The following is an 11,104-nucleotide window of genomic DNA, read 5'->3' on the forward strand; positions in this document are numbered from 1 at the left end:
GAAGGGAAAATTGAAATTTATTGAAGCCTTACTTAGTGTGTTAAGAGCTTTACAAACTTTCGTCCTCACAATGTTTTATGGATCAGGCAATTGAGGTTAAATAACTTGCCCAAGATCATGCAGCTAAAGGTGGCAGAGCTGAGAGGCCACCCAGATTTTTCTGACCCTTCATGCCTCATCACCCCATTGCACAGGCATACAGCCCCTTGTGCTTGAACAATCGGGACATGCCTTCGCCCTGGCCACAGGGCCCATGGTGAATCAGAGAGAATTACTCTCATGCTGGAGGAACAGGACTTTATTTTCCTCCTCCAACGCTCTAAGCAGGGGCATCGCTCCGCACAGCCTGAACACCCATGCAGCGCAGGACAGAAGGTCTCCCCAGGCTGGAGGGGCAGAGGCAAGCAGCAGGAGCCCCTAGAGGTAGGAGGGAAAGGGATACTTCTGGGGGTGTTCAGCAGGTTTCTTTTTGTGTCAGCCAGTGCAAGGGGGTGCTGGAGGCTGCTGGTCCCAACCAGCTGGTGCCTGTGGCCCCAGCATTCATCTGGATCTGTTCAGTGTGGGAAGATGCCCAGGTCAGAGCCCAGTCTCCTGGCTGCCTCCATTGAGGCTGAGGCTGTGGGGGCGGGTGCCGCGCTCCAGCCTGCGGCCAGACAGGAGGCGTCTCAGGGAGGACCCGGAGCTGAGGTCGCCGCAGCTGCGAAGGTGGAGGCTTTCTCGGCCTGGCCGGCCCCATGGGCTCCGGGGCACCTAGATGGGGCCACAGGAAAGAGCATCAGTGTGGTCCCACCTGAAACACCAGGCTTTCCTGGGTGTCTTCCCTGGATCCCCTCACTCTACCTGCTTATGTCCATGGGCTCCATTCCCATTGGGGTCTGGGGCCTTCCTAGACATCTGGAGGAAACGAGTGACCAAGCCGCGGCCTGGCCAGCTGCCCTTCAGGTCCCCCAGGGAGTGGGCAGGTGCAGGGCCTGAGGGCAGGGGGACCTTCTGGAAGGTGGGCACAGGGTGCCGTTTCTCAGCTGAGCGGGCACGTAGCAACTTGGGGGAAGGGCAACGGGCTAGACGGAAGAGGCAGGCTTCAGAGCAGAGCCCTGGAGAGACAGAGAGAGGGAGAGGGAGAGTGGGTGGAATGGGAGGTGCAGAAAAGGCCAGGCATTACTCCCCTACCCACTGCCCCCTGGGCACCAACCATATGCCTCACCTGTATCTGCAGAGGAAATGGAAGCAGCTTCTTCCTCAAGCACTTTGGTATAAAGGTCCCTGAATTCAGCTGAGAAGGAAGAGAGAGACAGGGACTGAGTGGGAGTGCTCAGTAGATGCGCCCTCCAATCTCACGGCCCTCCTGAGAACTCAAGCCCAGCTTCCACACCCCATTCCCAACCAAGGGGGCATCATCTCTGCTCAGGTCCACCAGCAACTAGATGGTACGATCCACCAAATCAGGGACTAAGGCACTATCGTGCCCTGCTGCAGCCTCTCCAGTACCTGGCACATAATGGTAATGACAAACACTTTCTGTGCCAGGGCTAAGCACTTGACCTGCATCTCGCCTCGGTAACTCCACAGTACCTATGGTGAGGTACTGTTATTATACCTGTGTTACAGGTGAAAAACTGAAGCTTGGAGAGGGTAGGTAACTAGCCCAAGCTGGGAACTGTGAGACTGCGTTCCAAATACCAAATCCTCTTCTTTTAGCCACTAAGCTATTGATGTATTTCTAGGAGGTGACATAAGAAGTGTCTACTGCAGGAGTGAATTCACCCATTTTTCCTCCCCAGGGACCTCAACAATGTCCCAAATCCTGGTGGGTATCACTGGCCCTCTAACTCCCAGTGCCTGCCCTTTCCTGAACCTTGTGGCGGCTCACCAGTGTCGCTGGAGGTGGTGATGCCCGGGTCACTGTGGGACCGTGGCAGCAGCAGCAGCGGTGGTCGGGGAGCCGGCTGAGGACGCCGGTGCCCCGGTGGGGTGAGGGAACCTGAGCTATCGCTGAAGCGGCGAGCCGGGGCTCGGGGGGGAGGGGCTGCAGCTGGCCGGCTGCCTCCCCGGGGGACCCGCCGCCTCAGCTCGGGGAAGCAGGGTCCCACCCAAGGCGGCCAGCCCTCCAGCCGGTGGCAGCTTCGGGCAGCTGTGGGGGCACCCAGCGGGGGTGGGGCCTCGGGGGCAGAGCAGGAATAGGAGCGGGCAGCTCTCGGGGGCCGCCGGGGCAGGGGGCTGTCCTCAAAGGGGCCCCGCAGGCCGCAGTCCAGGCTGAGGCAGTAGCCGGCGCGGCTGCGCTGAATAGAGCGGAAGAGCACGTAGTCAACGGAGCGCATGGAGCCCTGCAGCTCCAGCAGGCACGAGTCCTCCGACGGGCTGGAGCCCCCGGGGAGGTCACCGATGGCTGACAGCACCAGAGACCCGCTGTCCATGGACACTGTGGGTGGTAGGGGCTGCCGGGTAGCACCAGCCTGGCCGGGCCCAGGCGGTTCCTCTTTTCTCAGGCCCAGCCTCTTGCGGGCCATCCTGCCTCCAGTTTTATCTCAGAGGAGACAACTAAGCCCAGGTTTGCAAGAAGCCCCAGCCCTCATTTGTCCCTCAACCACCAACTTGGTCTCATCTCTCCCCCTCTGCCCCCCACACCCAGCTCTGCTATCCCAGGCATCCCAGACCTTGTCCACCCTCCCCACTTTCTGCTCACCATCTACAATGGAGGCCACTCGCTCACAGATGCAGGAGCCATCATGAAGCTGAGGATCAAACAGAGTGGCCTGCAGAAGACACAAGGGTCAAGGGTCGAGCCCTACACACTGATTAGGCCATCCCACAGGCTGGACAGAGCTCTGGAGACCTAGATTCCAGTCCAGCTTTGTCACTTTGTTCAAGTCACTTATGTGGGCCTCAGTTTCCACATCTGTAAAATGGAAATCATAGTTCTTACCCCACCCACCTCTCCAAGCTCTCAGGCAGATCAAAGATGACAGCGAATGTGCTAGTGCTATAAAGATCATGAGAACTAGTATTATCTTTATCCAGTGACAGCTGCTCACCCAGCTTTTCAGGCTCTATTTCTGACTCCCCAGCCCACACCAAACCCTGCTCTCACCTGGCTGTCTCCTCGTAGCCCCATGACGGCCTCATAAGAAGGGGGGCAATCAGTAGGATACAGGGGCACTGGGCTGTCCATGGAGCCATTGTAGGTGATGCTGGCAGGATGAGGGAGAGGGTCAAAGCCTGGGAAAGAACTCCTATTCCAAAAAGATCCCTCCCCACCAATCCCCGGCCTCAGCCCCAGTCGCCTTCCTTAGTTTCCCCACAGATTCCACCTGGCCTCACCTCTGTGCATCTGTTTCTGAGCTGCAGGTGTACTCTGGGGGATAGTAGGGCGGCGGGGGCACAGGCGGTACAAATTCCTCCAAGTCCAGCATGGTGTGTAGGAGAGGGGCTGGGGGCGAGGATGTACAGCCCAGAGGCCCCAGAGGGCCTGAGACTGAGTGCTCAGGGGCCAACTGCTGGGGAGCAAGCAAGTCAGCAAACTTGGTTTCTGGGAATACAGCTCCTTGGCTCCCAAACTCCTCTCTCATCTACATTTTCTGGCCCCACCCCCTCCAAGAAGCTCAGTTCTGGCCCCTTTGCCAAACCAGTTCCTCCTCTAACCCTGTCCCAGCCGAGGACCTTCAGCTCTTGCCCTGCCCATCTAGAAAGTTCTCCTCTACATGGACCTTTCTGCACTCAGAATCACTATCTGTTCTCTGTCCCCACCAGAACATCAACCCATTATCCCCACCCCCATCTAAGACCTTCCTGACTCCGCCCAACTTTTAGTCCCACTCTTCAATGCCCCCAGACTGGCATCACATACTTCTCTTACTCCCTGTCATTTCCCTCCTCACCCTCCTTTGGACCCCCTAAATATCCCTGCAACAGACATGCCTAACAGGTGACCCACAGCCCCTGCTGCTCAAAAGCCAGCACTGTAACCATCACCCCTCAAGCCCAATCCCAGCACACACCCTGCTCGCATCCTACCTTCTCAGTCTTGACCCCGGCTCCCCACTCACCGTGTGCACAAGGTCCAGGGAGAAGATTTGGATGCAGCAAACAATAGCAGAGAGAGTACAGATTATGGCGGCACAAACCGTGAGCCCACAGACGCTAAAGAGCAAGTTCTGGGGAAGGCAAGAGAGAGAGGGATGTGAGAGGAGCCTGGGGTGGAGTAAATCCCACATACTCGGGGCCTGTGAGGACTCCAGGAGGAGGCAGAAGGGTGAGAACCAGGAAGATGGCGGGAGAGGAAGGAATGGCGGAGGTGGGGGGGCGGGTGCCTGCTCACCTTGAGGGCCCCTCGGGCTTCATCACAGGTGGAGTTAGGGGCAACTTTCAGTTCCTGCCCTGACTCTGGACAGGGCCGCAGTAGAGGAACAGGAGGGCAGCACACACAGACCTTTCCGTCCTGAGTGGGAGTGGAGAGGGTGAGGCAGCCTGAATCAGAACAAGCCCAGGTTGTCCTGCGCACCTCCCCCAACCAGCACTCTCAGGCTCTCTTTCCTCAAATCTCACCAAGATGCATTCTTGGAAGTCTCGGGCCAGCTGAGCGTTTTTACAGGAGAGAACAGAGCCAGCCATGCTGAGCATGACACAGAGCACCGAAAGCAAGGAGAAGAAGGAAATCTGGGGGAAACAGGGCACAGACTCAGGGCTGGGACCCCAAGAGTACCCTCTACCGCAGATGGAGCCACCCTCCCTCACAGACATTTGTGCCTGGACAGCGTGAATGGGAGAGTCAGTTCCCTTTTCGAGGGCATAAATAGGCATCCCCTCAGGTGCTAGGCACCTGCCTCCCCGTGGGCATCAGACCCTGGCACCTACCACTAGAGTGAACGGCCGCTTCCAAGACACAATGCCAACCACCCCGGAAAACGCCAGCTGGGGATAGAGTGGGCACAGGCTCAGCCTGACAGGGGAGGCACCTGAGTGAGCCCCTCACCACAGGGTGCACCCAGCTCTGTAAGGAGGAGGAGGACCAGGAGAGGGAGGAGAGGCCAGGATTTGGACTGGCAGCTGGTGTGGAGGGGTGGGGCCCGAGGAGCCTCCCCCACCCAACAGCTGTGCACCCAACTCACCGAGAATCCAGCCCAAGACGGGCAGGATCTCTTGACGCTCTCGGTGGTGGTGACAGATGAGGCCACCATGCTGAAGGTGACCACCAGGATGCCCAGGAGCACCTGAGCCAGCCCCAGCGTGAGCAGAGCCTGCAGCCAGGGTCGGTGGAGGCGGAGGTGGGTAAGGCCCCGGGTGCTGGGCCGGCTAGTCAGCGAGCGGCTGGAATCACTAGGCGAGGGCATCATGCCTGCCGCCCGGTTGCCTGAGCCTCGCTCGGCACCCCCTGACGCTTGGGAGCATCTCAGAGGCGCCCGAGGCCCCGTCCTTCCTCCTCTCCACCCCCCTCGCTCTAGACCCCACCCCCTGGCTGGGTCCCCTGGGGCATGGCCCAGGGACTCCAGCTGAGGAGGGGGTCAAGGGAGGGGCGTCACGGAGGGGCCCCGGAGTGCTCCCTCCCCACCACGGGCACTGGACGGGCACCGTGCCCGGGACGGCGATAAGGACGCGGGGGCACCGGCTCATCGCATCTCCCTAGAGAAGAGAGGCGCCGAGAAGGGCCGGTCCGGGAGTGAAGAGAGGGCGGCGGTCCGGAACCCAGGGAAGGGTGGGAAGGGTGAAGGCGAGAAGGATGGGAAAGAAGTCTAGAGAAGAGGGGAGAGGCGGCGTGACTCTAGAGGCGCGGTCGGTGTGCCCTCAGTGTCCAGTGGGATCCGAGGCTGCCTGGTGGGGAGAGGCTGCGGCGGCCCCGCCGCCTCCTGGGTCGCCAGCCCCGCTCCCCTCCCCACCACACCCCTGCTCCCCCAGCTCAGCTGCAGCAGGTCCGGGACTGGAGGCGGGGGATGGGGATGGGGATGGGATGGTGCGGGAGGAGGGGCATGGTGCGAGGGCCAGCGCGGCGCACCCCGGGAGTTGTAGTCCCCACCAGAGACCCTGTGGGAGGGGGAGAGGGAAGGAGGGAGGGAGGGAGAGGGAGAAGGGGAGAGGGAGGGAGGGAGCAGGAGGCAGGGTTGCAGGGCGAGCTGGCCGCCAGAGCTAACAACGCTTTCGGCTCCCACTTGAGCTCCACCCAGCCTCTCAGGCCCCTCGGCCTGCTGTGTTCCCAGGAGAAGTTGCAGCTTCTTCCCTGTCATTAATGAAGAAGGGTAGGGAGCTAGGCTTCCTGGCAGCTCCGCGATTCCACCCCAACCGTGGACTTCCCTCCCTCTTCCTGTGCCTGCCATCGGGCGCTGCTGTCCCATCCCCGAGAGCTCTCCATCTACAGTAAGGCCAGGTCAGACCTTCCCTCTGGAGTCCACATTCTGCTTCCATTCTAGTCTCCTCCACTTTCTCTTCCATAAGGCCTAGTTCCCATTAAAATTCCGGAAACGGCGTGATTTGTGTTCCAGTTCCACTTTCTTTTTATTTAAATAACCGAAGCAACAGCCTTGGCACAGCAGAAGGAATCTGGGTTGGGGTGTGTAGAGGTGGCAGCAGTGTGGCCTGATTGGGGGAAGGGAAGTGGGAGGGAAGCAGTGACTGGGTCACACTGGGCTCCCCACACCCTTAAGTCAGGTTCAGCAGTCATGGCTGTGGGACTGGGGGCACTATAGTGAAGACATCAAGTAGTGACGTCTCATCAAGTCCCAGAGACCTCAGGGATGGGGGCTAGGTCACCTCCCCTAAGTGGCAGGGCCAGGGCATCCCAGTTAGGGGTCACGGTGCCCGGAAGGCATTTTCGGCAGCCCCAGCGGCTGCATTGGCGGCTGCGGTTCGCACCGCAGGGTTGGAGAAGACACCAGCTGCAAATTCTTGCTGGGCTTTCTGAAAGCTGGCACCTGTGCGGCGGTACAAGGAGTGGATCTGCAAGTAGAGGCACAGACTTTACAGCATGTTCTGGCCACTGTTACCCCACTCCAATCTAACGCCATCACCACCACTCACCAGCCTGCAGCTCTAGCTTTTCCCTCGTGGCTCCCTACCAACCCACACCCACACATAGCCCACAACACCCGCCTCCCAGGTCCATTAGCTGAGAACCCATCCATCAGCCTGGCCCTCCTCAGTTGCTCCTGAATGTTCCACCCATGCCCCTAGGGACACATGATCTCACTCTCCTGGCCCCATCTACAGCCCCTCACCCGCTTTAGCATCACAATTCCCAGCACGGCAATGCCAGTGAAGAACAGGGCAACCAGCAGCATGAGCACAGCTACAGCTGTGTTGGCCTTCAGCACCACCAGAGCAGAGATCCAGCCACTGTAAGGAGGGGAAAGTATGTGGAAGTGAAGAGGGGCTGCTCACAGCTGGGTCTCTGTCCCCCCAGCTTCTCTGCTGGTTATGTCTTCCCACCAGGGGCCGTTTTCCTGTCAGTCTGGCAGCTTGCCATGCACTGCAATCCCAAACTACACCTACTCTCTTCACAGTTTAATCCCAGCTTCTGAACGATCAGCTCCCAGCTCTCCAAGATCTTCCAGACATCCTCACTCCAAACAGACCTTTCTGTTGAGGATTCTTCCTCTTCTCCAACCATGGTTACACATGTCTCCTCCAGGAAGCCTCTTCAGATTGACCACAGCCATCTTTCCCTTAATCTATGTCTGTTGAGAGTTGTGTCTGGGCTCTCTATCATGGAGGACATCTTGTCTCTCTGGTTAAATTAGCACCTCCCAAGGATAAAAACCATTTCCTTTTTCTGAACAACTCCTATGCCAGTACCCAAGGCTGACTTGGTCTACAGGAGTGGGAGGAAGGGGTGAACGTAGATGGCAGCCTCACAGACCTGAACCCCCAACCTGGGATGCCAATGGCCTGGAGGACAAACAGAACATCCTGGACGAAGAAAATGAAGAAGAAAACGAAGAAATTGAATGAACTGTCACTCCTGCAAAGAGAAAGAAAGGGAAGTGTAGGCAAAGAATTAGGGTTGGAGAAGCAGAATGGGACCCATCCAAGTCCCCTCCCTTTCCACCATCCCCACTCCCCCTTCTTACCGGAAAGCCTTATACATGGGGCGGTACCAACAGACGAAGGAGCAGGGGGTGAAAAGGAGGATCCAGAGGATAGAGAGCCCAAAGCCTGAGCCATTGCTGGTCTCCACACAGAAGCTGGCCAGGCAGGCAAGAAAATTCAGGAGAAGAGCCAGAGTGCTGCCTAAGGGTTAGAGGAACAGGATGATGGGTCAGTGAAAGCTCCTTTCCCTAGAAGCCCACCCCACAGCCCTCACCAAATGTGGCAGACTAAGGAGAGGAAGGCGGCTTCTGCCTTCACTGGATCCTCAGTAGGGGAGACAGAACTAGCAAATCTCAATCATGTGTGATCCCCTCGGCAAAGACATTTAAAGGATTCAGAATACATTTATGCATAAGGACAGGGGGAAGGGGGAGAGGGCAAGAACATACATTTGCTAGAAGGCTGGAGAATAACTTCTAAATACTATAAAAGGAGTAATCCAGGAAGATTCCTGGAGAAATGAGCCTTAAACTCAAATGCTGAGGATAGGTGAAGTGTCTAGTTCTGGGTGAGTGGGCTCCAGGAAAAGAAAGATGTACAAGTTACTACCTGTACTTTTCCTTCAAAAAGGCTTCTCACTACTCACACATCCAGAGGTAGTACATGGTGGATACTGTCTTCTGAAATTCTTGGGGGATCTCCATGGAGATATCCTGGAAAAAGCAGGGCTGAACTGGGCAAAAAGAAGGTAGAGGGGGCCAATTGTTCTGTCGAGCTGTAAGGCACAAAGAGAGCAGGAGGATCTCACAAGTGAGACAGAAACCAACAAATCACTCCCCCTTCCTTTCACCTCCGGGTCCTCTCTTCTGTTTCCAATTTGAGGGTTCAAAGAAACAAGGGCAAGTAGCAAAAGTTATATTAGTACTGAGTGTTTATTATGACTTACAACTTCTAAGCACTGTGCCCAGCATTTTGTATAGATGACTTTGTTTAACCCTCATAAAAATCCTGTCAAACAGGTACAAACATTATTCTCATTTTACAAGTGAGGAAACTGAGGCACTCAAGATTAAATAACTTGCCTAAGAGCTCACCCTTAACAAGACATAGCACCCAAATTCAAACTCAGCAGTCTGGCTCCAGTGCCCATGCTCTGAGGTCCTTTTTTGAGACTTCGAACCTGTCAGATGCCCTCCCCAACCCTATCAAGGATCCACTTACTAGCTGTGCCCCCGAGGGCAGCATGCTGGAGTTCTCGCTCCCTCCGGTCCAACTCCTCTGCCTTCCGGTTGAGCTCCTCCTGCTTCTTTAGCAGCTCAGCTGTGGCTGCTGCAGCTGAAGCCTGACCAGTATGAGCAGAGGGCAATGTGAGTCCTGAACCCCAGGGCTGGCCCCTTTCCTCAACCCCTACCCATACACTCCCTTTACCTGGGTGCTGTAGGAGCCATAGTTCTTGGGTTCTGTGGGGCTGAGCTTTCTTGAAGACTGCAAAGGGGGAGCTGAGGGTGGAGCTATCGGAACAGGGGCAGGAGGCTCATAGCTTGGTGGTGGCTGTTGAGTTTGGAAAAAACCTTAGGGATCATCTAGTCCTTCATAACACAGGAATCTAGAGTCTACCTGAATACCTTTAGACCTAGAACTCATTACCTAAGGTGGCAGCCCCTCCCCCTGTTGTTAGAAAGCTAGTTCTTGTGTTTGTATCAGAAAACTCTTTTACAACCTGCAGCAGCCCTCATAACCCCTCACATCGAGTTCCTTACCCAGGACTCAAAGTACTAATCTACCGTATCAACCTCCTTACACTTTTAAAAACTCTTACCTTTTTCTATTGCAGTGAGACAAACAGGTCTAGTCTTCTTCAACCCTTGTTTTCTAACTGTATACCTAAACATAGTGTGTTTTCTCCGCAACTCCAACCGGCCCCATCCCTTTTCTTCTTCAAAAAAGGCTCCCCAGACAGGGCCTTCATCAGGCCCTGCCAGACTCTAGGTCCTCCCAAGACTGACATTTAGAGCTCAAACCGATGGATCCTTGGCCTTAGTGTCTTTAGAAGGATTAGGCATCCCATGGCAGACTGGCCTCTCTCAGGGAGCTAAGATCACGGTGTTTCTTCCTTTGCGTGCAAAAACGTCCCCTATACCCCAACAAAGTGGGCCTGTTAGCATACCCTACCCTTCCTCACCCAGCCGCGCTCCCGGAATCTCACCTCCCGAGTTTCAAAAGGGTTGTAGACGTCAAGCGTGGCATGGTGCGTGCTGGGTCGGTGCTGGATCACAGCTGGGTCCTGTGGGCAAAGATCTGGGGCTCAGCCGGCACCTGGTACCTCTGGGGTAACTCACAGGGGCCTCTTCTCAATTGCTGTGGCTCCAAGGACTGCAGCTTGGGGGCCACGCTGTTGTCCCCATATTTGCCCCCAATCCTTCACGCCACACTGCTAGTACCAGCTCCTTAAGGGGCAGGGCCCGCCCCCCCAGGATGCTCACTGGTTTGGAGTAGTCGTCACTCCCACGTGGCGGCCCTTCCTCGGATCAAATGTCACGAACGGGAATACAAGTTAGCCCGACCCTCTAGACTCGAGAAATCACCCCAGCTGCCCCAAAGAGGCCGGCGCAAGTCACCTGAAAGGGGTTGTCAAGCTCGCCGGGCTCGGCGAAGGGGTTTCCACCGTCTCTGCTTTGAGCCATGTTTGCAACTTCGGCTTGGGCCGCCCCCTGCCCTCCACGCCCCTGCCGCGGCAGTGGCGGCGGCAGTGGCTCTCAGAGCTCCCTCCGCTCCTCTGTGCACGGATTGGCTTTACACACCGGAAGGGTCACAAGGATCCCCGCAGCACCAGGAGGGCTGCGCCTGCGTCTCGGTCAAAGGCAAAGAAGGAAGTGCCCCACGTGACACCTCTAACTCAGTCTCGGTCGCCAAGTACCGCCCCTTCCCCACGTGACTTCCCTCTATTAACGAACTACACCTCCCAGCAGGCCTCGCGTCAGAATCCCGGTCCCTCCTAGTCTTCCGAGACATACGACCGGGGTCTTCCGACCGGTGGTGGTAGTCTCCCAGGAACCCAGTTGAGCAAATTTTTTTATCTGGATTTCTGGCT

The 11,104-nt window shown here is 56.8% G+C and overlaps 2 protein-coding genes across 3 annotated transcripts; both read right to left on the reverse strand.

Annotated features, from left to right (window-relative positions):
- On the reverse strand, window positions 1-5,830 carry ENTREP3 (endosomal transmembrane epsin interactor 3). Of its 2 annotated transcripts, none has more exons than XM_060008138.1 (12): window positions 5,106-5,830; window positions 4,852-4,908; window positions 4,543-4,653; window positions 4,316-4,435; window positions 4,044-4,151; window positions 3,319-3,491; window positions 3,089-3,188; window positions 2,684-2,753; window positions 1,871-2,419; window positions 1,205-1,273; window positions 841-1,094; window positions 1-750 (listed from the first exon to the last, which is right to left on the reverse strand). In XM_060008138.1, the coding sequence occupies exons 1-12, from the start codon at window positions 5,328-5,330 to the stop codon at window positions 577-579; spliced, it is 2,010 nt and encodes a 669-aa protein (XP_059864121.1). In that variant the 5' UTR covers window positions 5,331-5,830; the 3' UTR covers window positions 1-576. The 2 variants fall into 2 exon arrangements, with proteins under 2 accessions (XP_059864121.1, XP_059864111.1); XM_060008128.1 differs by having other exon boundaries at window positions 3,319-3,494.
- Window positions 5,831-6,466: 636 nt separating this feature from the next.
- SCAMP3 (secretory carrier membrane protein 3) lies at window positions 6,467-10,855 on the reverse strand. The gene is made up of 9 exons (XM_060008151.1): window positions 10,632-10,855; window positions 10,220-10,297; window positions 9,442-9,564; window positions 9,235-9,355; window positions 8,660-8,788; window positions 8,055-8,214; window positions 7,844-7,945; window positions 7,203-7,320; window positions 6,467-6,924 (listed from the first exon to the last, which is right to left on the reverse strand). Exons 1-9 carry the CDS (start codon window positions 10,695-10,697, stop codon window positions 6,778-6,780), a joined length of 1,044 nt encoding a protein of 347 aa, XP_059864134.1. The 5' UTR covers window positions 10,698-10,855; the 3' UTR covers window positions 6,467-6,777.
- Window positions 10,856-11,104: the final 249 nt, after the last annotated feature.

The sequence above is a fragment of the Delphinus delphis genome, chromosome 1 (assembly GCF_949987515.2).
Source record: "Delphinus delphis chromosome 1, mDelDel1.2, whole genome shotgun sequence".
NCBI lineage: Eukaryota > Metazoa > Chordata > Mammalia > Artiodactyla > Delphinidae > Delphinus > Delphinus delphis.

Coding starts and splice junctions, on each gene's coding strand:
- SCAMP3 (XM_060008151.1), bottom strand. CDS start 10,697: ATGGCTCAAAGCAGAGACGGTGGAAACCCCTTCGCCGAGCCCGGCGAG. Junction 10,298..10,631: donor AGCTTGACAACCCCTTTCAG/GTGACTTGCGCC, acceptor CTTTGCCCACAG/GACCCAGCTGTGATCCAGCA. Junction 9,356..9,441: donor ATGGCTCCTACAGCACCCAG/GTAAAGGGAGTG, acceptor CATACTGGTCAG/GCTTCAGCTGCAGCAGCCAC.
- ENTREP3 (XM_060008128.1), bottom strand. CDS start 5,330: ATGATGCCCTCGCCTAGTGATTCCAGCCGCTCGCTGACTAGCCGGCCC. Junction 1,095..1,204: donor CATTTCCTCTGCAGATACAG/GTGAGGCATATG, acceptor CTGTCTCTCCAG/GGCTCTGCTCTGAAGCCTGC. Junction 751..840: donor GAGCCCATGGACATAAGCAG/GTAGAGTGAGGG, acceptor GGCCCCATCTAG/GTGCCCCGGAGCCCATGGGG.